At 33.8% G+C, this 27295-nt stretch overlaps 2 protein-coding genes, 1 long non-coding RNA gene and 2 pseudogenes across 3 annotated transcripts; all 5 read right to left on the reverse strand.

Moving 5' to 3' along the window:
* LOC18611161 (histone-lysine N-methyltransferase CLF) lies at nt 637–8690 on the reverse strand. Its single transcript, XM_007047257.2, has 17 exons — nt 8433–8690; nt 7851–7952; nt 7453–7769; nt 6903–7064; nt 6002–6086; nt 5626–5775; nt 5487–5534; nt 5323–5394; nt 4520–5241; nt 3905–4061; nt 3524–3747; nt 3204–3335; nt 2495–2591; nt 1675–1722; nt 1469–1597; nt 1296–1373; nt 637–1140 (listed from the first exon to the last, which is right to left on the reverse strand). The coding sequence occupies exons 1-17, from the start codon at nt 8493–8495 to the stop codon at nt 952–954; spliced, it is 2775 nt and encodes a 924-aa protein (XP_007047319.2). The 5' UTR covers nt 8496–8690; the 3' UTR covers nt 637–951.
* LOC18611162 (uncharacterized acetyltransferase At3g50280) lies at nt 14312–15807 on the reverse strand. The gene has a single exon (XM_018120625.1). The coding sequence runs from the start codon at nt 15725–15727 to the stop codon at nt 14390–14392; it is 1338 nt and encodes a 445-aa protein (XP_017976114.1). The 5' UTR covers nt 15728–15807; the 3' UTR covers nt 14312–14389.
* LOC108662273 lies at nt 17217–18820 on the reverse strand. Its single transcript, XR_001928124.1, has 3 exons — nt 18753–18820; nt 17815–17878; nt 17217–17290 (listed from the first exon to the last, which is right to left on the reverse strand). It is a non-coding gene; the product is annotated as an uncharacterized LOC108662273 (long non-coding RNA).
* On the reverse strand, nt 19770–21319 carry LOC18611163 (annotated as a pseudogene).
* Nucleotides 22471–26670, reverse strand: LOC18611164 (annotated as a pseudogene).

Below are 27295 nucleotides of genomic sequence, written 5' to 3' on the forward strand. Positions count from 1 at the left end.
ACTAGCAGTGCCTCTCACGTGGTGGGGTAGGTTGCCTCTGTTGAGGACATGCAATCAGCATTGTTTGACATGAGGTGCTTGGTCGGAGTGGGATTTGTACATCTTTCGAGGAAAGTAGAAACTTGCACCCTAAAACGGCAGGTTGGGCTCAAGATTTTAGCTGATTGGTTTCGACTCTGCCTACCGTCATTGGCAGCTGGAAATTGGAATCCCTCACTTGTTTATTTGCTTAAGTGTTTTTGGTCAAAACAGTGTGCCACTGGTTTCAGGTAGCAAGTAACAAATTTTAAATGCTTACGTGAAAGGTAGCTTGCTTTAGTTGGTAGGTAATGGTTACTCATTCAAAGTGGTTTTTCAAGCTGAAAGGTAAAGAATATACCACAAATGAGGGACACTTACGTGTATGATCAATCCAGAATAACTCACACTTAGATTTGACAAATGACTTTAAGTAATAAGCATCACACAATCTGGATTATCCAGAAAAACCTGCACTTCGAAAAGTACAGCCCAAAAGAGTCAGTCCTCCCCAGAGACGAAAAACAAGTTTATTACACATGGGCCATAGATACTGGATGATACCAGCAACTACACCTAAATTGGAGCACGATTTCTTCAGGCAACAGTTGCCTCCCATAACAAAAAGGAGGCCAGCATGATTGATTTTAGTATTTGCCGTTTACAAGAAAAAGTTTGATGTCATGTCAGGTGAGATATTAATCCATCGAAGATGGTGATTTTCTTTTTCCAGCTTTAATGAACACAGTCTAGTCTGGCAATAAAGTTGAATTAAAGGCAAAAATCAAATAAGTTATCAGTGGAGATGACAATGGCCCCTCCAACAAAATGATAGAACATTCACCTTTCCTATCATCTATCAATGAGAATGATCCTTCTACCTGTGAAAGAATGGCAAAAAATTTGAATTTAGGATGTAAATAAATGGTCAGGTTAAGCAAGCTTCTTAGCACGTCCACTTGGAGCACCATCCTCTTTTTTGGACCCAGATGCCTCAGGCTTTCTAGCCCAAGCAGGAGCCCTGTCAGGCTCATAACGATAGTCATAGAAAAGTTCCTCTCCTGCATTAATTCGTTCTTTGGCAAATATACCCACCCGATGATCCCCTGCAACCATAATGACCTGCAAGACAATGGTTGAGCTTGAGCATGAACTAAATAATGGCAAAGACACCTAAAAGGTGCTCCAGAGGTTCTACACAACAATAACAAAAGAAAATGTGAAAAGCACAAGACAACAAGGTCTTTCCTGCCATGCAAAGGCAGTCTATTGTGTACCTTTGCATAGCAATTAGGATCAGGAGAATGGTTGGCAAACTTCAATTTGTCACCCTTTCGGTAAGCATCAAGAACAAACTGAAAATAACAGAATTAAGGAATTAACATTTGCTAAAAATATAGAAAGAGAGAATGGACTACATCTTACAAAAAAGGATGATGAAAGGGCTTGCCTGATCATTCAGATTGAAGAGAAATGAAGAATTTTCACGGTCATATATCTTTCCACGCTTATCTGCTTCCCGATGTGAAATCAGCTCCCCAGTGTACTCACCGAGGTATTCATGCTTGCCAACACTATTCTGAAGGATGACCAAAATTAAACAGTAAGTGAATAATAGATCTTAACTCTAAATCGAGTTTGCAAGTGCTATATTACCTTCAAGAAAGCTCCCCATCCAGAAACATCAGATCTTCCAAGCAAGACCTGTACATACAACATACACAAATGAAACCTTATTTGCTCCCATAATTTTCTGATGTCAGTTACAATGACTGCTGCACACAAAATAAGTATAAAAAATGCACACTTTTTTTTTTCTTTTCTAAAAGTTAAATAAATGAATCTTATCATTTATTTATTCACCCAATAGCACTCTCCTTGTCCTCCAACCTCCCCCACCACCCCCACCTCCTATAAAAATTAAAAGGAATCAGAATGAAGGATTGTTCTAGTACTAACACCCCAAAGCATATGACCCTTGGCCTTGGATAATATGCTGTCTATAAGACACCATTTTCTACACACAGAAAAAATATGATTTATAATCCTATTGTCACTTTCAGGTGGTGCTTTGAGGTCCAAACACAATCACTATTAATCTTTTGAGGTAAATAAGCACACTAGATCTTATATATTAAGGGACTATTTTTTAGCACTCATCTCCCATTTCTGGAAGCTATAAAGGAGAGTGAAATATCAATGCTTCAAAAGAGTTGTTGAAGAAAAGATTAGAACATCTGCCCTTTGATTTAGCTGTTAAAAAACATTTCATGCAGGCACCTAGAGTGAACAAATAATTAAGTAATTTAATACTTATAAGACAGGACACTTATTTCAAAACAAGGGGCACTGATCAGATTCATTGTTTCTTAATTATTAAATAACTATATACAGAAGCATATTCACAAACACACATATAAGCACTTATCTAATTGGAAGGGAGCAAATAATAAGATGAAACAGAAAACACCATTACCCTTTGTTGTTGTTTGAGAAGAAGCTTCATATTTCTGCATTCATAATTGTCACCTCTTTGCGGAGGAACCCCAAGACTGCCAGTGCCATCACCACAACTGCCAATTTAAAGGGATCAGATGATAGAAGCAGTTGAAAAAAAGAAACAACAATATACAAGTAATAACTTTAGATTTTAAAAAATATATATATAATAAAGAGGAGTTCATTGACCATTACAAGTGTTGATCTAATTCAGACATTCCTGAAATTTAAAATCCAGATGCACTTCCAACTGCAAAATATAAAGAACCTTGTGCTTTCATAGGTCAAAGTAGACAAGCCACTACTAGCTGAAACTACATTTCAACTCAAGATGCCAACAGTTTACTCATGTAATAGTAGGTGCATTATGAGAATTTTATTATGATAACAAAATTTAATTATAGAGAAGTTTAAGAATTAGTAATGGTGATATGGAATCATGTAAGATCTCCAAACTCGATTGGAAACCAGATTAAGCCATATCACGGCAAAGTTAACATAATCCTTTCCCAGGACAGAAGACCCATAACATACGAAATTAACAGCAAGGGTGCCTAATAAAATTAGTATCTCCTTTCAATGTTTTTTTGAAATACTTTTAGGTACAGGCATGCATCAATTTTTTTCCCATTGAACGCTATTAAGTAACAGAACAAGAAAAAAGGAAAGTCAAAGTCAGAGCTCACCTGACCCAACAATTTCTACAAACATCTGGATCACATTCCCTGTCTGCAGCAAAGCATGGACACTGACGGCTTCGACATTGACTTTTAGCACAATGACAACCTCTAAATCGATTCTTGCAACTCTTTGGACATCTATATTGAACAAGAAATATCAGCAGAGAGAATCCATGCATCAACATCAAGATATCATCGATGCATATGTGATAATGATAAATCTATACAAAGATATAAGAAATCCAAAACAGCCAAAATTGAAAAGGACTGAGGAATGTATTGATGAAATTTTTTAACACAATTCAGCTTGAAAACTAACAGCTCACCCGCAGTATTTTTCGCAGCAGGTCCCATTTAAAAGACAGGAACATTGCTTTCCACAAGCTGTTTGACAACTACATGGATTATACTGCCGGCATGGCTGATCTTTTCTCTCAGTAATCCGTTTCCTGATTGAGTGATACGCAGCTGATTTCCAGGTATATTTCAAGCGACGGACTCTACCCCTTCTACGTAAGAATCTTGATCTCCGTCTTACTTCATTATTTCCCTAGAGTTATTTATAAAATAAAAATATATAAAATATATTAAAAAAAAGTAAAAAGAAGAGAATGGAAAAAAAGAGAGAAAAATGGTAGAACTATATGGTTTAGCAAAAAGGTCCCCATGTCCTAATCTGCAAAGGTAGGTCAAATAAAATTACTAACCATGTTTCCATTAAGGTCAAACTTGGAATAACCTTCAAGAAGAGATATAACACCATCAGCTGCATGGCAAGCCAGTTTATTGTCAGAGCAGGTCATGTATTGGAAAACCTCCCAACATGTCTTCAAACCATTTAACAGATTTCTGGCAATCAAACAGCTGGCATGACAAAGAATAAACTGTAAGTAGATGGAGAATCAATTTACTAAAAGGAAACCCAAAAGCTATTACTGCAAACAAAATGCAAAAGATTTAGTGTTACTTGCAAAATGAGACTGATTCACAAACTTGATAAAGTAACTTTTGGACTACGAGCCCTGATGATTATCAGAATTTTGAGAACAAGGAGGAAAGAAAATTAACGTCATAATTACTACTTTTAACAAACACTTGTAGCAAGACCTCAAAAAAAAATGAGCAAGTTGGAAATATCAACCATTGAATTTGATTATAGTGGATTCTTTAGATGTACAATTAACAATAAGCAGGCAACAGCTTTTGGAGAATAAATTATCTCAAACCCAATGTGGATTCTATCTAGTGAATCTCAAAACCAATTCAATATATCAGAGAAAGCAAGAATTCATTAAAAAGCAATGCAAAGTCCACAAACTAACCTGTTCCTGCCAAAAATCTCCACACCTTTCTCAAAAAGACCTTTTTCAATAGCTTTCCAAGATTTATGATCACTTGCTTCTTGTTTACATATGTTTTCATCCACAAACTCTTCTTTTCTCAGGCCATCATTGCCACTAGTCCGAGGCAAATCATTAATAGTCTCGCTAGAAGGAACTTCAGGAACTTCGCCTTGCAGTCCTTCCTGTAATGGCCACTCTTTCCTCCTAGACCTTCCTGTGTTTGGAGATTTGACATTCTTCTGTGAAGAAGACATAGTCTCTTCGTTTTCTTTTCGTGCATTAGACCTGAGTTTTATATCAGCAGGCATAACACCTCCACTCACAACAGAATCAGAATCAGAAGCTGCCATCTTCTTCTGCCTCTTACGCATGCAAACTAATACACGTTCAGCAACTCGCTTGCTATTCCTTTTGCGAATTCCAGATTTTCCAGCAATTTTATTCTTGGAAGGTGATAACTGGGGAATAGATGAGGAGTCTTCAGGCCTGGGTCCAATCTCTGAGTCACTACTTTCTGAAAGATTTTTAGCATTGGACGAGGCACTTTCACTTTGGCAGGACTTTACCTTCCTCCTAGCAGATGGACCAGAAGGTTTCTTACGGAATGATGTTTGTGCCCCAACACCATCAGATGAAGAGTTGGACTTTTCTTCAGTATTGATTGGAGAGCTGACTGTGCCATTTCTTTCTGACTTCAGTACCTGGCATTAAACAATTCAATCCTGTAATTAATATTATGTAATTCAACTTTTAAAGGGACAAGAGATCAGCCAAACATATACCAAACGATAGCAATGCGGGCCACATGGTGCATTTTCTTCATCTGGATGGCTCCATGGAGTTTGTTTATCAGCCTGAGGATATTATGAAGTAAGAAGTAAGAATTTAACAGCCTAGCAGCACACTCAAACAATTTTAAACAATTAGAATTGCATGATCAACTCACAGGAAAGATAAGGTCCTGAGAACATCCATGTAATCTGCAATCAAAGACCTGCCAAATACAGAAAAAAATATAAGGATACAATTAAAGAAGGCAACAAAAAGCACCACAGAACATAATGAAGAGCAAGACAAGTGCTTACAAGGCATCGTCTACAAAATAAATTGTCGAAAGAATCGAGACCTGCTTCAAGATCTTTTTCAAGAAAGGAATTCCAATTTTGTGCTTCAATATCTGCATTCTTAGAGGCCCCAGCATCCTTCTCCTCCTTCATAAGAGTTTCATATCTTGCCTGTATAAGATGTTTGATGGTGTTTCATATCTCTGTCAAGCCAGCACAAAGAAAATGGGAAACGGCTGGACCAAAGTGTACACTATGACCAGTTTTATCAGAAAATGAATGGGAGAGAAAAACAATGCCATTGAAAGCATAATTTTAGTTGCCAAAAGTGAAAGAAAAAAGACCAGTATAAAACAAATCAAAGGCTAACACAGCAATTACCACCAAAAGTGCATACCTTGACTTCAGGAGGACTTCTAGAAAAACATTGTGCTAGTGATTCCAATACTGGATCAGACAAACCAACTTCCTTGATAGTCATGCTGGCAATTTTATAACAGGATGGTATGTGAATTATTAGCTACAATTGGATCGAATTCCAGAAAACAATTTAGGAAAGCTTGTAAGATACATTATAGCCTTATAGGCTCATGAAGTCAATATGACAATATTACAACAGGAAGATACACGAATTACAAATGCAATATCGATTAAATTTTAGTACACTATGTTTTAGAACACCCTGCAAAGATGGTTTATATGTTCATTAAGTAAATAACAATAAACTGTGTAACCATGTAAGGATATTCGAATTTAGCACAATCACTACCTAAGGAAGATGAAAATTGAAAGAACTGAATTGTCAGTAGTGTGATTAACTACACTTATTTTCCTTTAAAAAAAGTTAACCAAGTTAACTGACATAGCAAACATCCAAAAGGTGTAAGAAACATATAAAACAACAGAAAATTCACAAATCTAAGCAAAATAGATAGTAGAAAAGTCTTCTTCACCCTATTTTCCTTTCAAAATAATTGATGTCTTACCCAGCTTTTTTACAATACTTGTAATGTATCCCATACCTATCAACCTTTTTGCAACTATTAATTCCAAACTAAGTAGATTATGTATATTTTGTCCTTAAAAATTTTAAATATATCTTTTATACATTGACAAAATTCTAACTGCTGCAGAAAATAGCAATATATAAAGAAACTATACATATTTCCAGACTATTTCCAGGATTTTCCACTACAACAGGAAGTAAAAGCAACAAAAATATACTTCAAGATAGAAAAAGAAAAACAAAAAGAACTTGAACACGATTACAATCACAATAGATATATGATTATACCAACCGAAGAATAAAGTCTTCAGATTCCACAAAATCTCTCTTTTCCTCTTCTTCCTCAATTACTTCCTCCTCACTGTCACTGCAGATAAGTGCTTCACCACCATTTTGATCATAATAGATTCTCCTTCGACCCACCACTGATTGATCCTCCGTCATTCTTTGATTTCTACAGCCGAAGAAATGAAAATTAACTAATAACTCAAGCAAGAAAGATTAAAATTGTTGAAAAGATAGGAAAGACATTGCAAGTCTGGTGATTAGAAGTTCAAATTAAATGAACAAAAAAGTTTATTTCAGTTATCTTTTGATAAAAATTTGAAGAAAAATGCCAAAAATCAGCTATCCAATAAAAGCATTGTTCGTTCCCAACAGCAAATTCTTTGATTTTTCAAATCAATTTTCTGAAATTGGATAAACAAAAGAGGCATTACAGAAACATATGACTACAACTTTTTCCTGAAACAGCACTCTATATTTAAATAAAGAAAAAGAATAAGAATACAAAATAAAAATAAAAGAAAAATTAGACAAAACTTCTAGTTAACCTCACAAACCTGTCTAGAAATATCCATGTAGTATACGGCGGTAGCTTTTTCACTTCTGTAAGCTTAATAGGACGAACAGCATTCTTTACTGGAATACTAGATCCCATAAGAACTGCTGTAGAAGCTTCTTGATAGCTATGACTATCCTTATCCCCATTACTCACGTCAATTCCATTTTGCATACCAAGTGCATCTTTCTGTCTCTTAGTCAATAGATCCAAAGCACTATCAGAGTCACTAATCCAACTGCTTCTTCGTTCATTTGACAATTTATAAAGATGGCTCGTTATACCACCCACTTTTTGCCTGTTTTCTTCCAATCTTTTCTGGAAATAAAAATGAACTCAAACTGATTGGTACATATAAGTATCTAATCCAAAGAATAATCACATAACCAAGGCATTTACCTTTACAGAAACAGACCGGTCGACTGTAACTTGCTTCTTTAATAAAGCTATTACAGATAAAACCTCCTTAACAGTCAGGTTATTTTCTTCACTTTGTGTCATCTGTGTAAAAAACAAAGAACAATCCAATTTAAGCTTACCAGTCAAGGATAATTAACATAATTCGATACAGAAATAAACACTAAATTTCTTTTTCAACAAAGACATTTAAAATTAACAGAACAAAAGGAAAAGAAAAGCAATCTGACCTCGAAAAAATTCTAAAAACCCTTAAAACATAATCCGTTTTAGTCGCATTTTCCGCTTATAAACTTGTAAACTATAAACTACAAATTAATGACATAATAATCCATAAAATGCAAAATATATAATAAAAATCACTTAATCAAATTAAATTCAATTACAATCAGATAAATTTAACAAAATGCAGCTATTTCCCGCTATAAAATAAGTCCATATTCAGGACAAAATGAAAAAATAAAAGTCAAACAAAAATAATTCAAGGAAAATCAGAACGAAAATAAAAGAAATTGTTTTATGCATTTCAGAGAGAGAAAAGGAAATCGAAAGAGCGAGAGTTACCGAGGAGTCCTTAGGAGCTTCCGATCTGTTCGCCGACGCAGATGGCGAAGATTTCTCCGCCATTGCCGGAGAGAGAGCCGGTTCGAGTCCGAATCAGTAAATTGAAGGATCCGGGTCAGGATCCGATTCATAAGAATGCAATGCCGGATGAGCAAACCGATAAAATTAAGGTTGATTGAGCGGAGAGGATTTGGCGGGTCAACCTTGCAACCCTAATTGTAACATCCCTCCTTCTCTCCCTCTCTCTCTCTCTCTCTCTCTCTCAATTCTTTTTTTGGGGTGGAGTTTTTGGTTTTTATTATTTTCTTTTTCTTGTGAGTTTTTTAATTAGGGGGAGGCGTATCGCTCTTTTAATTTTCAATAAAATAATAATAATAATAAATTGGGGTTGGAAAAGTAAAATAAATTTTTGGGGGGAAAGAAACGTGGCAACCTGGTTTGAATTGTGTACTGTAGAAACTGACCAAAACTACAATTCCTTGTTTGGACAAACAGCTAGAATTCCCTTATTTTGCTTTTCTTTCCCTCTTTTGCCCTTTTTTTTCCTTTCTTTTTTTTTCTTTTTTTCCCTTTTTGTTTCTTTGCACATAAATGTTGATAAGAGTCTATGAAATTTTTCAGCAAAAGTTTTATGTTGGGACAAGAATGACAATTATGTGATAAATAATTTATATTAACAATAAAAATTGAATTTTCACTTAATTATTAAAAAATATTTTCACTACATTTTATTTAAACAATTACATTTATTTTCTAAAGCAAAAAACATGTCCTTTAATTAACAATCATTTGAGGCACTCCTAAATTGACTTTGATTAAGTGAACAAGCTAAATTTAATACGTGGAAGATAAGGTAATAGGTGGATCTAGGTTTACTTAAAGGATTATTAATTTATAAATATAAATAGTAAGTGTTTTGTAAAGTTATCACATGTCTCTTTAATAATTATATTAAATTTTAAAAATATATATTAATTTTTTAATTATTATTTGATAAATGCATATCAATCTTTTACGCTCATTTATAAATTTAAAAAACTCTAGTGTTAATAAAAGATGATTTTCATTGTTTAGATTTGTAACATAAAAGAAGAATTTGAGTAAATAAAGTTTTTTTGTTGGGTACAATTGGAAAAATTGTACTACATCCAAAATTTAATGTAGTTTCAGTATATATGAAAACACAATTGTGCAATTAAAGCAGTGGTAGGTGATAAATGTATGTCACCTAAAGTGGAGAAAACCTTGGTATTTAATGCCTCCAATTGATTAGAATAAATAACGGGACAAAGTCATCTCGTGCCTACAAGCAACCAATCTTTGTAAGGTTGTCCATGACTCAAATTTGTTCCCTTTGAGCCAATAGAAAAGCATAGCTTTAGTTACTATAACAATAATAATAATAGGCATGGTTGAAATCATTTTTGTTTTATATACCATGTGAGAAACAATGTAACAAACACTAATTAATAAAGGCAGGGGAGAAAACAACTGCGGCCAACTAATGTTTGATTATTGAAGGTTTGAAGTTGAAAAAAATCTATCACGAGCAGCCAGCCGACGGAAGAATTGTGTTTTGAATACTATTGTGGTTTTAGGCCTGATTGGTCATCATTGCGTGTACTACCAATTCCAAGCCTTTTTTAACAAATATTGAGCTTGTAGGCCTAGTCAGAAAGTGGACTAAGTCCATGACCTATTGGGCTGATGTATAGCTTTTGTTAGAAGTTCTTTCGTGCTAGGCCTGTATTGATCCAAATCTCTCAATCTCACTCACACGCATGCCCCGGGTCTGGATTCCAGAAAATTAAGGACCATTGTTTTTTTAATATATAATGATTTTAGAAGTCACGTGTTGCATATTAAACTCTGAAAATAAAATTTAAATAAATTAATAAATCACATATTTATATTTTTAACCTAAAAAGTATATTTAATAAGTAGTAAAAGATCCTTATTTATATATCTAAGATTCACACCATTTATTACTGATATAGAATTCGTGATATTCTAACCCACTAAATTATGTAACATCTCTCTGTTACACTGACTCTTTAACCTTAGAGGAAATTGATTTTTATATTAATCCGAGTCTACCTCGACCCTTATATTTCTTATAGGAGGTTCCACATCAGTAAAGATCATAGTTTGCTTTGATACAAAATGTCATAGATCGAAACTTAATAACTTAAATAAGTTTATAAATCATGGACTTATATTCTCAACCCAAAAAATATATTTAATAGATGGTGAAAGACTCACATTTATATATCTAAAATTCACCATGTGAGATTTGTGATATCATGACAGAGGAAAATATATTATTGAAAAGTAAAGCTTTTGGCACTTTTTCCAATAGAATTTAAAAGACTTGTAAATCAAACATTTAATTGTATTGTAAATAAAAAACATTAATAGTTATACAAATAAATATGAATATAGACAAATTCAGGATTTTGAATGAAGGGCGGTTAAAGGGTAATTATAAAAGTAATAATGCTATATATATAATTATAATTTTATACTTATAATAATAAAAGAAATTAAAAATTAAGAGGTGGCGGCCACCACCACATGCCACCCCTATGACTTCGCCCTCAACGGTATTATTAATTAAACGATATCTTAAGTATGAATACGAATTTAATAAACGTTTAACATAACATGATAAGTCTAAAACATTTATTAAATGGTTCAAGTTAAATTTTATATAATACAACATGATTTATAATTTGTTTGAACTATTAACATGATTAAAATTTTAAATACAATAAAATATGATTATATTAAAATACATACAATTACAAATAAAATATAGCTTCATTATTCAAATTTAAAATTAATACTAATAAAAATAATTATAACAAAATAATAATATCTATCAAATATAATAAAATCTACAATCATAAAAAATCATAATAAAATTCACCACTATCATCATCAACCACAATAAAATAAAATATTTATATGGGAGTTTAATCGAGTTATAAGTGTATTGAATAAACACGTTTACACAATTAATTAAATAGATAGGGTTTAGGGATACATGATAACATGAATAACTACATATGTATTAAATGGGTTAAACGAGGTGGATGCATTTAAGGCACAAAACAGAAACACGGTTACTTTGAACTCAAATATATTTAACTTTGTGTCGTGTTCGCATCGTATTATTATGTCATTTATAAAATTATTAAATGTATCGACTTCAATTATTTATAATTTTTTTGACGTTGAGAGAGAAAAAGTGTGCGCCTTGATTGGAGTACCAAAACTAATTATCAATTTCATTTTAAAACACGAAACATGATTATTTCGAACCCAAAAATGTTTAATTCTATGTTGTATTAATATTTTATTATCGTGTTATGTACAAATTTATCAAGTATATTACTATTTATTTTAGAGATTTTAAATGACATAATGACTTATTTAAAAAAAAAACATTTCTTTGACCTTAAAGGATAAAAAAAAAAAGTGTGCCTCGAATGGAACACTAATACCTGCTATCAATTTCATTTTTGTTCCCTTATGCATCTAATCTTCTTAGGTTTTTGAATGCAACAAAAATTCAATAAAAAAGTAATCAATAAAATGATATGGAAAATCAGTTATTTCTTTTCTTCACCAACTCTAAACCTGGCGACGTATAGCACTAAGAGCCAATTTTTGTTGAGTCTCAATCAGCTCATATTGCGGGCAACAATCGATCAGCAGATAGGACAAGGTTCTTTCTTGCCCCGGAAGAAATCTCATGCTTGATGTAACTGCCTTGTTGAAGTACACCACATGCATGCCTACGATATCTAGGCCTTCTAGCAATGGATAACGAAGCAGCTAGATGATTGCATTCTACCATCCTCCAAAGAGTTCTTGTTTCATTTCTGTTCTACTAGTCAGGCAAGGAAAGAGAAGAAAAAAATTAATGAACTTATAAAAATAACCTTTTAAGTTTGATTTGTAAGGAAGAATTCTTTTAACTTATGTTTCTAGAATTTTAAAAGAAAATAAAATTATGTTTAGTTCACATTTTAATTAATTGTTATTAAACATTTAAACATTTGATTTAATGATATATACTTTCATTCAAAAAATAAGTTCAAACTCTGTTATCGAAAATTAAAAAAAATTACAATTAATATTAGTTTTAATAAATTCAAATTTTTTGAGTCTGATGACGTTTCTTAGGCACATAATATAGTATTTAGTATGAATATTCATTAACGTCTATGAATCAATTAACAAATTTGTAGCATATATTTGGATTTAGGATTTGCCACATTTTAATTAAATTATAAATAAATTAAATAACATATATTTGGCTAAATGGATAAATGACAAGATAATCCTCTTATACTGACATGCATGTTTGTTTTTTTCTCGATGTCTATTCAATATCAATAAGAAAAGGAGTTTTTCGCAGAACTAAAAACGCAACTAAGATATGTATTTTGCAATTGCAAAACTCCAAACTGTACAAATAAGTTGTGGTGGTCGAAATTTCATAAGTCCCTTTTGATATTTTATTATTTTAGAGCATGTTTGACTTGATTTTTTTTAATTTAAAAGTTATCATAAAGTTTTTATAAAAAATAATAATTTTTAAAATTAAGCTAAAGTTGTTTGATAAATTTTTTTTATAAGTTATAATTTTTGTTAAAATTATCATAGAAAGTATTTTTTTTAGAGAGTAATATTATAATTATTTTTAATAAATGAGGATATTTTTGAAATAAAAATAAAAATTTTCTTGTATTTTTAAAAGAAGAGAAAAAAAAGCTCCTCCTTTTAGCTTTTTTTTAAGCTTTTTTTTTAAAAAATTTTGTTCTTAAAAAAAGAGTTGCTTTTTTTTTAAGAGTTTATCAAAAAATCATGTTTGACCTGACTTTTACTTTTACGAGATAGATAAGCTAAAAAAAAAATTAGGTCAAACATGCACTTATTTGTTTATAATAGACAAAGTAGTTTTCCAAACAGAGGTTTATTATATTAATATCGTAGATGCAATATATACTATTCATTAAGTAATATAGGTTTAATAAATAAAAAATATATAAACATTTAATAATTTCCATGAACATGTATATATAGGTCGGAAATGCAAAAAAAAAAAAAGAGAGGTTAATTTAAGAGAATTATATATACTATATTATAGGTTTTGATACAAAAAGAAAAACCAATTACTCCTGAAAAATATCAATTCCATTGATATTAAAAGGAGGCTTGTGTTTAGCGAATCCTTAGCTTGATGTACTGATGGTAGTCACAATTTATCTGAAAAGATAAAGCTTTCGATGAGCAAGTTCTCCCCTCCTTAATTTTGTGTGTATGTATATGTAATAATGCCAAACATGTCACAAAAAATTACGCTTTCTTTTCTCCACGTTGCAGGACGATCATAAAGTGATCGCATGCCCCAGCGGCCCCAAGAGCCGTGTGGGTGTCGTCAGCCTCAAATGTGCAGATATATGCTTGCTTGCTGGCCAATACTTTCAAGAATCCCTCGCCGTTGGTATATTCCAGAAGCAGAACAAATTTGCCGGAACATCGAATGATTTTATAGGATTTCGCAGATAAATAAAGAATTAAGACAACACTCTTGTCTTGCTTTGCTTTAATTTAGACATGCACCCTTTCGGCATGCCTCTAAACAATCAACAAATTACAAAACATGTTTTTAGTCCATTATTGGTTACACAATATTTAAAAGAATCTAACAATAAGAAGGAAGATTTCATTCTTCTATTTCTTCTCTCTCTCTCTCTCAAGGAGCTTCATCAATTAATTAATGGTTTTATTGAAAACATACATAGTACATTGAACAACGATTTTTATTTATTCATACGTTTGTTTTAAGAAATCAAACGACAGTCAACAGAAAAGTTATACCATTCCATCGTTACTACAACAAACATCGAACAGTTACGCGTGACAGGGTTTTGATCCAAGATTAACTAGATAGATATAGTGACAGCCTCCATGAACTCTTCATCATTTGCCATGGCCTCCAATGTATCAGGACAAAGGCATGCTTCAATGTCAATACTGCCTTCTTCCACTCCACGAAACACTGTTATCTTCCCATCGTGCTTGTTTCCACACCCGCTTCTTACTGCAACTGGCCTTCCCCATCCAAAATCGTTACCATAAATGTTGAACCAAGGGGAACTACTCGTGACCAAGGCATTACTTGCCATACTGCCCATGCTCATCAGCTTAGGGCTGGCTGTCCAATCCTCTAGGAACTTCTTCAACTTCTCTACGGTCTGTGTCGCAACCAACCTGTTCATTTCCCATGCAACATTACCAAGTCCTTGTTCTAGCAGCTCTTTCACTTTCATAGTGATACTCCCAGCCTGCACTGCGTTCCCAAAATATTGCTCGGGGAGCTCGTTCAATCTTGGTCTTGCACCAACAAGCATTCGGTAGTTGATCTCTTCGTTAGGGTCCAAAGTTTTGTTGCGAATAACGGATTGCCAAATATGTGACAAGAGAGCTTGAAGAGAGGAGATTTTGTCGGTACCAGCCTCCGCATTTGCTTTTGCTTTGAGCTTCGCAATATTTTCCTTTGTAAAATGACAGACTCTTTCCCTCAAAGGTGGTCGAGTGAATAATTCTTCATGGACTTGCTTGACATAAGCTTGAGGAATATGAATAGGGAGATCAGTACCGTCAAGAAACCAACGTTGAAGAACGGGAGGCTTTGATAAGTGAACGGAACCTCGAGAAATTTCAGCCCAAAAGTTGAAAAAATGCCAAAATGAAGTACCGTCAACCACCATATGATTGATTGTGCAACCAATAAAAATGCCATCCACTAACTCCGTCACCTGCACTGCCAGTAATGGTTGGAAAGTACCTTCATAGTTTTTGACTCCATTTAGTGGGAAAAAGGAGTGCACGATATGGGGAACATAGCCGCCGGGTTCAAGAATATCAGAAATAGTTACTCCATCAGCTGCAGCATGGACAAACAGGGCTCCGGCGTTGTTACAATCGATGAAAAAAGAAATAGTGTCATCGTCATGTTCGGTGGAGGCTAAGCGACCTGAAAGAGGCGGAAAGTAGTCTAGTGTGTGGGAAAGAGAGGTGTTCAAGTGGTGAATGATCAGGGTGTAATTTCCTGTTTGTCTCTCTTGTGGCTGTTTAGGCTTAGGGAAAATAAGTCCTTTCTGGATGGAGCCAACAAGAAGGAGCTGAAGATCCCATGGAGTTAACTCAACCCTTTCAGTCTTTCCCTTGTGATTTGCTGCCTGGACTATAGTACTCGAGATGTAGCGAATGCCTCCCATGTTGGCTTTGAAGCGATTTGTCAATCCAAATACTTGCTGAAGCTCAGGTGAATTTATGTTCTACTACGTACGTTCAAAAAACAAAGTCTCTAGTGGACATATAAAGCCTGTGAATTTAACCATCTCAAGAACGTAATAGTAATCTTGAACGCGGAAAACAAGTGGCTTTAAGTATGATGCACTAAAATTTATGAAAATGATCGTACATGATGCTAATTAGTATTTCCAATATTTGTCAACATCTGCTTGATAACCTGCCAATCTTGAAAGATTTTTCTGCACGAAAAGCTAAGTTGTTTTCATAACTCTAACTCCTACTGCCACAGCTATCTTTTTTCCTTCCATTGATGCGAAACTTTTCTCTCTCAAGTTGTTGGCATGTCAAAATGAGACGTGCCTAGGCTTAATTCATAATGGACGACAGAGCTGAAAAGTTTCCAGGCCAGCAGAATCCGGAGTCCCGAGCTTAATCCGTAATGGATAAAACAGAACTGAAAGCTCCCAGGCCAGCAGAATCCAAAGTCACGAGATGGCCCAGGCTTTGTACCCCAGAGAATGGCCCGCTCAATTGTGTTCGGGTAAACTTCACCTCCCGAGGAGATAAGGAAAATAATGGAGCATTATTTTTGTTTGATAGCAATTGATATAATATGTGCAAAAACAATTATTTTCTAAGGTTGAAAGCCTTTACATAATATTGCATTAAACATAATGATAAACATAAAGGAAGGCAATTATATTAAATTGATTGGCTTATGGCAGTAATCATCCGCATTAATCAAAGTGTTTTACGTACAAACTTTTGTAATCCACCAAATGTATATATTTCTAAGTTGGTGGCTTACATAAAATTCAAAATTTTGTTTCAAAAGTGCAGCTAAATTAAGTGGTAGAATATATCTGTATGAGTGTGGAATTCAAAAATGGTGTTGTTTCTCCCGTTAACAACAAAATAAGATGAAAAATTAAAGTGAAAATAAAAATAACAAATATAATAAAATAATTAACGATGATATTCTAAAAATAAATAAGTCGAGAAAATAAAAAATAACAGAAAATGAAGATCGAGAAAATGACAGAGAAAGCAGTGAAGAGAAAAATTTATGAAAAAAGGGACGGACAATTTTAGAGATTCTAGAAAATAACATGAGTCTATTGTTAAGACATAACATGCTGTTGCCAATGCTAAACCATAATAAATTTAAATTCTAGATTTTATAAAATATAAAATATTGAATTTACAAAACATCTCATGAAAGAGTCAAGTGACAAGATAGACAACAAAAACTCATCATGAAAAAAGACTATGAGCTAAATGCAATTATATATCATGAATAGTCAAAGAATAAGCTCTTATAGTAGAACGTTTAAAATGCAAATAAACAGAATATTAAATAGACAATGGAAAGAAAGAGCAAACTTTGCAATAAGATCAAAATGATTAAATATATATATATATAGATGCTTCAAATACACAAATGCATGCATACCCAACAAATGTATGGAGGAAGAGAGAGATAAGAGAAATTACTGTTGGCAGGGCGGGTAACCAAAGTGTCAAAGCTGTGAAAAAAAAATAATTATGAATTAAATATTTGATTAAATTATTATCTACTCATCTTTATGCACAAAAACTCATTATTTATTTATATTAATTTTTTCCATGCATTCCACAAACAATCCCTAAATAGAAAATTAAAATTTTCAAACTCAATTGATGGTGTCAGAAAACTCAATACTTCGAACAAATTGAGCCAACAAAACACCAAAGACTCTCCCTTTCTCCCACTCTACTGCAAATCTGCTAACCACATTCCCTCACCAAAAAGGGCTTACAAAATTCATGATTACTACAAACATGGACATACCAAAAAAAAAAAAAGCACGAGCTATCAACAAAAATCTCAACCACCCAAAAAATAAGATAATTAAACAAAAAAAAAGCAAAAATAAAAAGCCATAAGCTACGAAGAAAGAAAAGCAACAAAAAAAAAAGGCATAAGCTACATAGGTTTTAATGTTAATTACGCATTATTTGTAATAAAAAAAATTAGCAGAACAGAATAAAAAAAAAAGAAGGAGATTACCTTGACAGAATTGCGGTTAAGTTGAATAGCTCTCCGACAATCCTCTTCTACTTTCAACCAATTACTGCGTGAAACAAACAACCAAAATACAAAGAAATAAGGACATGTTCAAAAACTTTTTTTTTATATATAAAAAAAGAATTACTTAAAAAAGGATGAGTGAGTGTACGCTTGTGATAGAAGGAGAAAAATTATGATCCAATTACTTGCCGTTATATAGACTTGATGATGTAATAAAATAATTAATTTATTGATTGTATTATTTCAAATATAGATAGTTGCATCAATTCGTCTGTATATTTTATATTTATTTTTAAAATAATTTAAAAATAATATTTAAATAAGATAAATTAAAAAAAATACTTTAAAAATAATATTTATTTTTTATCAATCAAAATTTAATTATTAGTCATCTAATTTGTTTTTAAATAAATCAACATAATTTAAAAATAATATTTTATATTTTTAATCAATTAAAATTTAATTATTAATTATTTAATTTATTTCTAATAATTATGTTAATTTAGAAATAAACATCAAATTTGATTATGTAGTTTATCTCTAAATCTCCCACCTAAGTTTCTCACTTAATATTATAAATAAGGCCCCTTCTACCCATTTACATTTATTCGGAGGCTTGAAGATTCAAAGCATTTTAAAAATTAAAAAGAGTAAAAGATTTATGAAGTAAAGATATCAATAGTTTAATTCCTGATCAAGATTAAGTGGTGAAGACGGTATAACAAATATAATCCATGAGTTCGTATCATGAATACAAAGTAAAAAAATTAATTAGAGAATTTATAGAGATTATCACTTAAATCAAACAAAACTAATAAAACCATTAATTGAAAAACAAAATGCGGGTTTTGTTTGAAATAATTGTTGTCCTCAATTGCTTGCTCCACTTATCAACATGAAAAGAAGAGGCAATAAACCTGAAATAATTGTTCACATCTTTCCTCAATTGCTCAACTTATCAACATGAAAAGAAGAAGCAATAAACCTGGAAAAATGAGATAAGAACTTTCTTGAAGCAAAGGTATCAAAAAGACCAAAATAACATGACAAACAAAACCAAAAAGAAAAAAAAAACACCAAGACAAACAAATAAAAAAAATAGCAGAAGGAAACTGTAAAAATCGGAGAAAGCAAAAGAGAGAGAACCATAGAGTAAACAAAACGAAAAAGAAGGCACCAGAACAAACAAAGCAAAAAGAAAATTAAAAAATAAAAGATCAAAAGATCAAAAGATGGAGAAAGTAAAAGAAGAGAAAGGGCGAAGAAAGCGGGAAAAATCTAGAAGAAAGATGGAGAAAGTAAAAACAGAGAGAGCACAGAAACCTAGAAGGAAAAGGAAAAAATCTAAAAGAATGGTAAAAGGAAAAGATCAAAAAGCCATGACTTTTCTATAACATCAAACACAAGAGTTATAAATGAGAAAAATATAAATGTTTGTAACTATTATTCGTTTATTTTTCAAAAGTAACCCCCGACTTGAGACAAAAAAGAAAGAAAGAAAGAATAACGCAGAAAAACCTCATACTGTCATCAATAGTTAATCTCTTATTAGTATATCGTTTTATCTATTTTTGGAATTTTAAAATTAATTTATGCAAAGCCAAAAAATATATATAAAATATGAATAACGTTATATCTCTTGGGCTAGTCTAAGCCCTTATGTTTATGGTCCAGCCACCTCGTACAAAAAGTGGGATCAGGCCGATTTTCTACCCACCTATTGGGCCTGATGTATTTCTCAAGGTTAAGAGAAAATTTTCTGATAAGCGCGATCAAGCGGTCTATGTGAGTGTCCGCCAGCTCCATGCCAGGTTCCAAAATTCTCACTCTGTCGCCCACTAATACTGGAGACAAGTAAATATTGGGTTCCTTCACAAGCAGAAATTATTTGTCTAAAATATGTTGCATAATAAATAGGCTTTGAAATAAAAAAGTAAGAAAGAAAGAAAAGCATCCATTAACATTAATATTGATTCCATTCTACTATCATGGTTTAGGCAATTATTGGAGTTTGGACTGACATTCAATGGTAACAGTATCCATGAATTCTTGATCATTTGCCATGGCATCCAAGGTCTCAGGCAAAATGCATGCTTCAATATCAAGACTTCCTTCTTCTGCTCCAGGGAACAACGTAAGCTTCCCATCAAACTCATTTGCGGGCCCGCTTCTTACTGCAATTGGCTTTCCCCATCCAAAATCATTACCATACATGTTGAACCGAGGAGAACTACTTGTGAGCAGAACGTTACTACTCACCATGGCCATTGTTGCGAGCTTAGGGCTTGCTATCCATGACTCCAGGCCCTTTTGAACTCTACTTCAGTTTGTGTAGCGATTATCCTGTTCATTTGCCACGCGATATCACCTACTCCTTGTTCTTGCAGCTCCTTTGCTTTCATTTTCACACCTTCACTCTTCACTGCATTTCCGAAATACTGTTCAGGCAGGTCGCGCAATCTTGGCCTGGCACCAATTAGCATGTAGAAAATCATCTCTTCATTGGGGTCTAAATTTTGGTTGCGGCTAACAGATCGCCAAATATGAGATAAGAGTGCTTGAAGAGAAGAGATGTTGTTTGTCCCAACTTCAGCGTTGGCTCTTGCTTTGAGTTTTGCAATGCTTTGCTTTGTGAAATGGAAAACCCTTTCTTTCAAATTAGGAGGTAGAATAAACTCTTCATGGAATTGCTCGACATAAGATCGAGGGATCCGAATAGGATAATTGATACTATTAAAAAACGAACGTTGGAAAACAGGGAGTTTAGATAAGGGAATCGAACCTCTTGAAATTTCTGACCATGAATTAAAGAAATGCCAAAACGATGAACCATCGACCACAGAATGATTGATGGTACAACCAACAAAAACACCATCCACAAGCTCTGTCACCTGCACTCCAAGTAATGGATTAGAAAAGCCCTCATAGTTCTTAACCCCATTAAGTGGAAAAAAGGAATGAACAAGTGAAGGAACATAAACAGGTTTAACAATATCAGAAATCGTTACTCCATCGGCTTCAGCATGGATAAACAAGGCTCCAGAATTATTACAATCAATACAAAAGGAAATAGTGTCATCGTCATGTTCAGTGGTGGCTAGGCGACCTGCCAGGGGTGGAAAATAGTCTAGAGTGTGGGCAAGAGAAGCTTTTAAGTGGTGTATCAAGGTGTTTTCAATTTCCTTCTCTGGGGAAGGTTTTGGCCTGGGAAAAAGAAGTCCCTTCTGGATAGGGCCTAGTGGAAGAAGACGAAGATCCCATGGAGTTAACTCAACCCTCTGAGTCCCTGCCTTGTGGGTTTCTGCTTGGACCATAGTACTCGAGATGCATCGGATACCTGCCATGGCTTCTGCAAGTGAAACGTTTCTGTAAACGCTGTAAGTTATAGGAGTTCTATGCACATTTGTTAATGGTAACCTAAAAGCAACCTTGGATATGTACGAGATTAACCAATAACCATTTGTTTTGCACTAGTAGTTTAACACGAAGAACATGTGGTTGAGATCGAATTCGTGGCAAAACTAGTACCATGCACTTCAAATAAACAAAAAGCAGCATCTACTGTCAACGCCAGGCTGGAAATTGATTGTGATATCCATCCATTTTAAAATTTATTGCGTAAGAAAACCCAATTAGTCGCTGTCGCTGCCGGCTAGTAGCTACCTCTTTATCGCTCCTCTTTTTCTCCTTTGATGATATCTTTTTTCTTTTTCTTTCTTAACAAATGAAAGGCTGATACCATCTTTTTAGGCTTTATGTTAATTGGAAGGGAAAAGAAGAGTTACTTATAAATCTTCAAGTTTTTTTTTTCCCGCCATGCTCTTTAAATTCAGAAATTTGAAGAGAATATTTTTCTTTAAAAGTGTTTTATTGTATAGATAGAACTATTTTGGGTCATCATTCTTCTTTTCATTTTCACTTATCGTAACCACAAACAAAATTGATAATGATGCATCTCTCTTTACTTTTTTACTCTCTATATAGCAATATCTGAATTGAAATTTTCATTTTCCTCTCTTCCTCTCTCCATTTTTTCCATACAATATAGTTAGCTCATCAAACTCCCTTCGTCCTCAAAGTGAATTGAAGAGTGAATCATTCTATTCTGCCGCTATGTGAGGTAAACTTTTGCACTAGTAATAAGTAGTAGTAATAACATAGTGATCGGTGGGAATTTGACAAAGTTTTTTGACGTTTGTGATGAAGACTTACCCTTGTTATAAATGCCCGTGTACCAATTTTTAATAATCATAGTACACTTGTTTCATTATTATTGTTCATCTTTAATTTCACAAAAACTTAAGGAAAAAAAAAGTTAATTTTAGGTAGTGTGTGATTGATGAATAATTGACTGGTGGTTGAAATTTTGGGTTATAAAAACCGTATACTATATGCTTAAATATGTAGAGTACCGGTGAAAAGGAATTTAAGAAAGCAAGAAAATGAAATCGACATACATGACATATTTTATTTTCATTTTCGAAGCATCACAATTGTAAAGCATTGCCTATTAGCTTTTACATGAATTATTCTTCAAAGAACATGTGTTCCTCAACATTGAATATTAACAATAACATCAATTCAATTGGGACTATCACGGTGAAAGCATTTTCAGCTTCAGAGTTTGGGGGGACATTAAACGGTGACGGTATGCATGAATTCTTGATCATTTGCCATAGCCTCCACTGTCTCTGGACAACGGCACGCTTCAATATCAATACTTCCTTCTTCTGCTCCAGGGAACAATGTAATTTTCCCATCAAACTTATTTCCCGGCCCGCTTCGTACTGCAATCAACTGTCCCCATCCAAAATCATTACCATACATGTTGAACCGAGGAGAACTACTTGTGACCAGGGTGTTGTTTGTCATTCCGCCAATGGTTATCAACTTAGGGCTTGCTGGCGAAGACTATTGGAACTTTTTGAATCTTTCTTCAGTCATCGTAGCAATTATCTTGTTCATTTGCCACGCCACGTTACCATTTCCTTGTTCTAGCAGCTCCTTTGCTTTCATTGTTACAATCCTACTTAGCATTGCATTTCCAAAATATGTTTCAGGCAGCTCCTGTGTTGAGTTTTAAGTTAACTAGAGTTCTATATCTTATTTGATTAAGATTTTTATTTGTGTACAACATTGAATAGTTGTATGGTTTAAATCTTTTATTTCACATCGAGTTCTAATCACATTCTATTTTGAACTTTTATATTATAAAAGTGGATATTTAGGTTTTAGAATTACAAGTAGTGCTTTGAGAGCTTTAAAAATAGGATACCTTGTAACTTTATCTTTTGCTCTAAGTGGAGCTAGAGTGGTTTGGGTGAATGTTCTTAGGAGGTTATTGAAAAAGAGTATGCAAGGGATCTTGGGTTGGTTTGAAGAACTATAGAGGTCAATTTATTGTACTTTAATTTCTCAATAATGAAATAACAGTTTTCACTCTGTGGATGTAGACAAGAGGCCAAATCACATAAATTCTTGTGTTTTTCTGTTTGCTTGATTTTTCTGGGTTTTATCTTTATTGTTTCTTGAGCAATTTTCATAACAAACTAGTATAAGAGTTTCGAGTTCGGTAAATTCAAAATTCATCAAGGATGTCAAAAGTTACTAGTTTTACGAATTTTTCAATTGAAAGTTTGATGGGAAGACTAGTTTCACACAGTGGCAAAGAAGGATGAAAGATCTCCTTGTGCAGTAAGGTTTAATACGCCCCTTGCTAGGAAAGGAGGAAGGGTAACCAGATGACATGAAGGATGTTGAATGGGTTGAGTTAGAGCAAAAGTGTATGAGCACTATTCAGCTTTGCATTGGAGATAATGTGTTTAACTATGTTATTGATAAAGATTCTGCTCCAAGCTTGTCGGCAAATTTGTAAAAGATTTACGTGGCAAAAAGTTTTTCTAACAAGTTGTAGCTTAAGCAAAAATTGTATCGCTTAAAGATGGAAAGGAATAGAGACCTCATTAAGCATATGAATGAATTCGATGGGATCATTGATCAGTTGAAGAATGTTGATGTGAAGGTGGAGGAAGAAGAAAAGGCACTGTTGTTCCTGGCTTTGCTCCCATACTCCTTGTGATACCCAAAATAAATCAGTAGTAAAGGTCATAGGTCTTGGAGTGGTGAAAATCAAAATATTTGATAGGGTTGTGCGCTCTTTGGGTGGTGTAGCTTATGTCCCAAAGATGCGTAAAAATCCAATATCATTGATCTTGTTAGACTCTAAAGGGTATAGATATTCTACTTGTGATTGAGTAGTAAAAGTCACACGAGGCGACATGGTCTTAATGAGGGAGAATTTGTATAATGACTTATATCGTCTAGAATGTGAGGCCTCAAAGGGGTGGGAGCAGTGCACAGGAGAAGATAGCTACCAAAGTGAGATTTCATTTGCCAAGGAAGTGATGAAAGGTTCTCATGGTGTAAAAGATGGTGAAAGGACGAAAAATCTTATCAGTAGTGAATTAGAAAGGTCGTCGAGGTCATTTTCTAAAGCCAATTGTGCCATTGACTTGACAGCTGCACAGGTGCATTGGTCGTTTTATGGAATTGAGTGTTGGACCATGCTTGATTTAGTATGTGTAGTTGTGGTAATTTGGAAAGTCTTATACTTAGAGAGTTGTTCAAAGTGTTGGAAAGTAGGTGGAGTTAGAAAATTGTAATTAGGTGTGACTGACGGAAGAGGTTTAAGGAGTTTGAATTCAAGTCAAATGTGGAGATTTGTTGAGTTTTAGGTTAACTAGAATTCTAGATCTTATTTGATTAGAATTCTTATTTGTGTACAACATTGAGTAGTAGTATGATTTTAAACTTTTTATTCCACATCGAGTCCTAATCATATTTTACTTTGGACTTTATATTATAAAAGTGAATCTCTAAGCTTTATAATTGTAAGTAATGCTTTGAGAACTCTAGACATGAGACATTTTGTAACTCTGTCTTTTACTCTAGGTGGTGATGGAGTGGTTTGAGTAAGTGCTCTTCGGAAATTATTGAGAAAAAGTGTACAAGAGATCTTAATTTGGTTTGGAGAACCATAGAGATCAATTTATTGTACTTTAATTTCTCAATAATAAAAAAATAATTTCACTCCGTAGATGTAAACAAGAAGCTGAATCACGTAAATTCTTATATTTTTCTATTTGCTTGATTTCTCTAAATTTTATCTTTGTTATTTTTTGGGTAATTTTCATAACATCATGTAATCTTTGTCTAGCGCCAACTACAATAGCGTAATTTGTCTCTTCATCAGGATTAAAAATTTTGTTGCCGATAACAGATCGCCAAATATGAGACAACAGAGCTTGAAGAGAGGAGATGTTGTTGCTAGCGCCAATCTCAGCATTAGCTTTGGCTTTGAGTTTTACAATGCTTTCCTTTGCGAAATGAAAAACCCTTTTTTGTAGAGGTGGTACAATGAACTCTTCATAGGTTTGTTTGAGATAAGATTGAGGAATACGAATGGGAAGATCAGTACCATCAAGAAACCAACGTTGAAAAATAGGGGGCTTGGATAAGTGAATTGAACCCCTAGAAATTTCTAACCACGAATTAAAGAAATGCCAGAATGATGTACCATCAGCCACGAATGATTGATGGTGCAACCAATACATATACCATCTGCAAGATCTGTTATCTGTATTCCAAGTAAAGGGTTAGTAATACCGTCATAGTTCTTGAGGCCATTCAGTGGGAAAAACGAGTGAATAATAGGAGGAACATAAACAGGCTTGATGATGTCGGAAATGGTTACTCCATCAGCGGCAGCGTGGATAAACAAAGCCCCGGCATTGTTGCAGTCAATAGAAAAGGAAATGGTGTTATCTTCCATGTTCAGTTGTTGCCAGGCGACCTGCCAGGGGTGGAAAGTAGTCCAGAGTGTGCGAGAGGGAGGTCTTTAAGTGGTGGATTAGGGTGTCTACAGTTTCCTTCTCTTGCGGAGGTTTAGGCTTGGGAAAAAGAAGTTCCCTTTGGATTTGCCCAATTGGAAGGGGCTGAAGATCCCATGGAGTTAACTCAATCCTCTCACCTGATGCCCTGTGATATGCTGCCTGGACTATACTGCTGGAGATGAATCGCACGTCTGCCATGTTTTCTCCAAGAAAAAATCTTCACTCAACTCGGTAGAAGTTCAAAAGCTGGTTGTGACAGCTATCAAAAGCTGTTTCCTTTTTCTTTTTTTGAAAAGCAGCTAACAAAAGCTGATGCCATGTGAATTGAAGCCCCCCTTCCTTCCTAGCTTTGAAAATACAAACCTGCCAAGTACAATCAATCGTGGCTGTTAGCAGGTCCCTCCCACTCACTGCCATGCCTACTTGTTCTAAAATGTAATCAATCATTCAAATTCTTTTACGTTCAGCAAGATCGCTGATGTAAATACTGATTTCAGCTTTGTCTTGCTAGTTTATCTTTTAAGTGTTGGAAGAACTAAGAACATTAAACTGTAATTAGTTAATTATTTCTTGTTCTTGTTTCCTCGGTGTTGTACAGACGAACTATATATCTCTGAGTGCTCTGCCAATCCTGTTAAAGTAAATCAACATCCAGGAAAACATTTTTACATCTTTGTAACAAATAAATCGATTATATTTTAGAGTTTAACACTACTTCAAGAATAAATTTGAAGCCATATCAAACTACAACTATTTCAACTCAAGCAGACTTGATAATGAAAACAAAACAATCAAACCAACCAAGCATATGGAATAAACACAGCAATAAACCAAGAGCAAAGCATGTTGTTTAAAGGTTCAAAACATAAAGTAGAAGAGTTTCCTGTGCTTGCAGGAGTAAAATGGTTATGGCACCGACTTCTCATCTCTCGATTTCTTTTTCCTGTCCTATCATGTTTCTGATCTTGTTTCCCCTCTTTTCGGTAGGGCTGTATCATTTAAAGCACTGTCTCATCTATATTTTGTTGCTATGGGCCGTACAGCCTAACTACATTATTGAACTTACATATAAAGCATGTCTGGGCTATCCAACAAAGTAAATAACAAATGAGGGGAAAAAAATTTGAAATTGCGTTTACAACCCAAAATACATCATTACCATCCCCTTTAAGAATCCAGGAACTCCATACCTTACAATTTGTCTCAGAAAGAAGACCCAAGGATCGCATTCTTAATTACAGGATTAGTTTGTGACCTCAATTCCAAATTTGATTCTTCCAATACAAATTTCTGGTTATTGGATATTAATGTGTTAACCAAGTTGAGGAATTAAGATTCTTTGACTAGATTTTCACTGGATTATACCTCCAGTTACTGATATTGTGATTTTTACATGCTTTAGTAGACCATATCATCTTGGCCCTATCACATGCATGGAATGTAAATCAAATTTTACCAAAAATGCTGAATAGGGTGAATATTTCATGCAAATTGATTTCTATTAGGATAATTTGATATTGGAATACTGGATTCTCAAAATCCAGTTTGGTTTGTCGAACACAGCACCG

The sequence above is a fragment of the Theobroma cacao genome, chromosome 1 (genome assembly GCF_000208745.1).
Source record: "Theobroma cacao cultivar B97-61/B2 chromosome 1, Criollo_cocoa_genome_V2, whole genome shotgun sequence".
In the NCBI taxonomy this organism is placed as follows: Eukaryota; Viridiplantae; Streptophyta; class Magnoliopsida; order Malvales; family Malvaceae; genus Theobroma; species Theobroma cacao.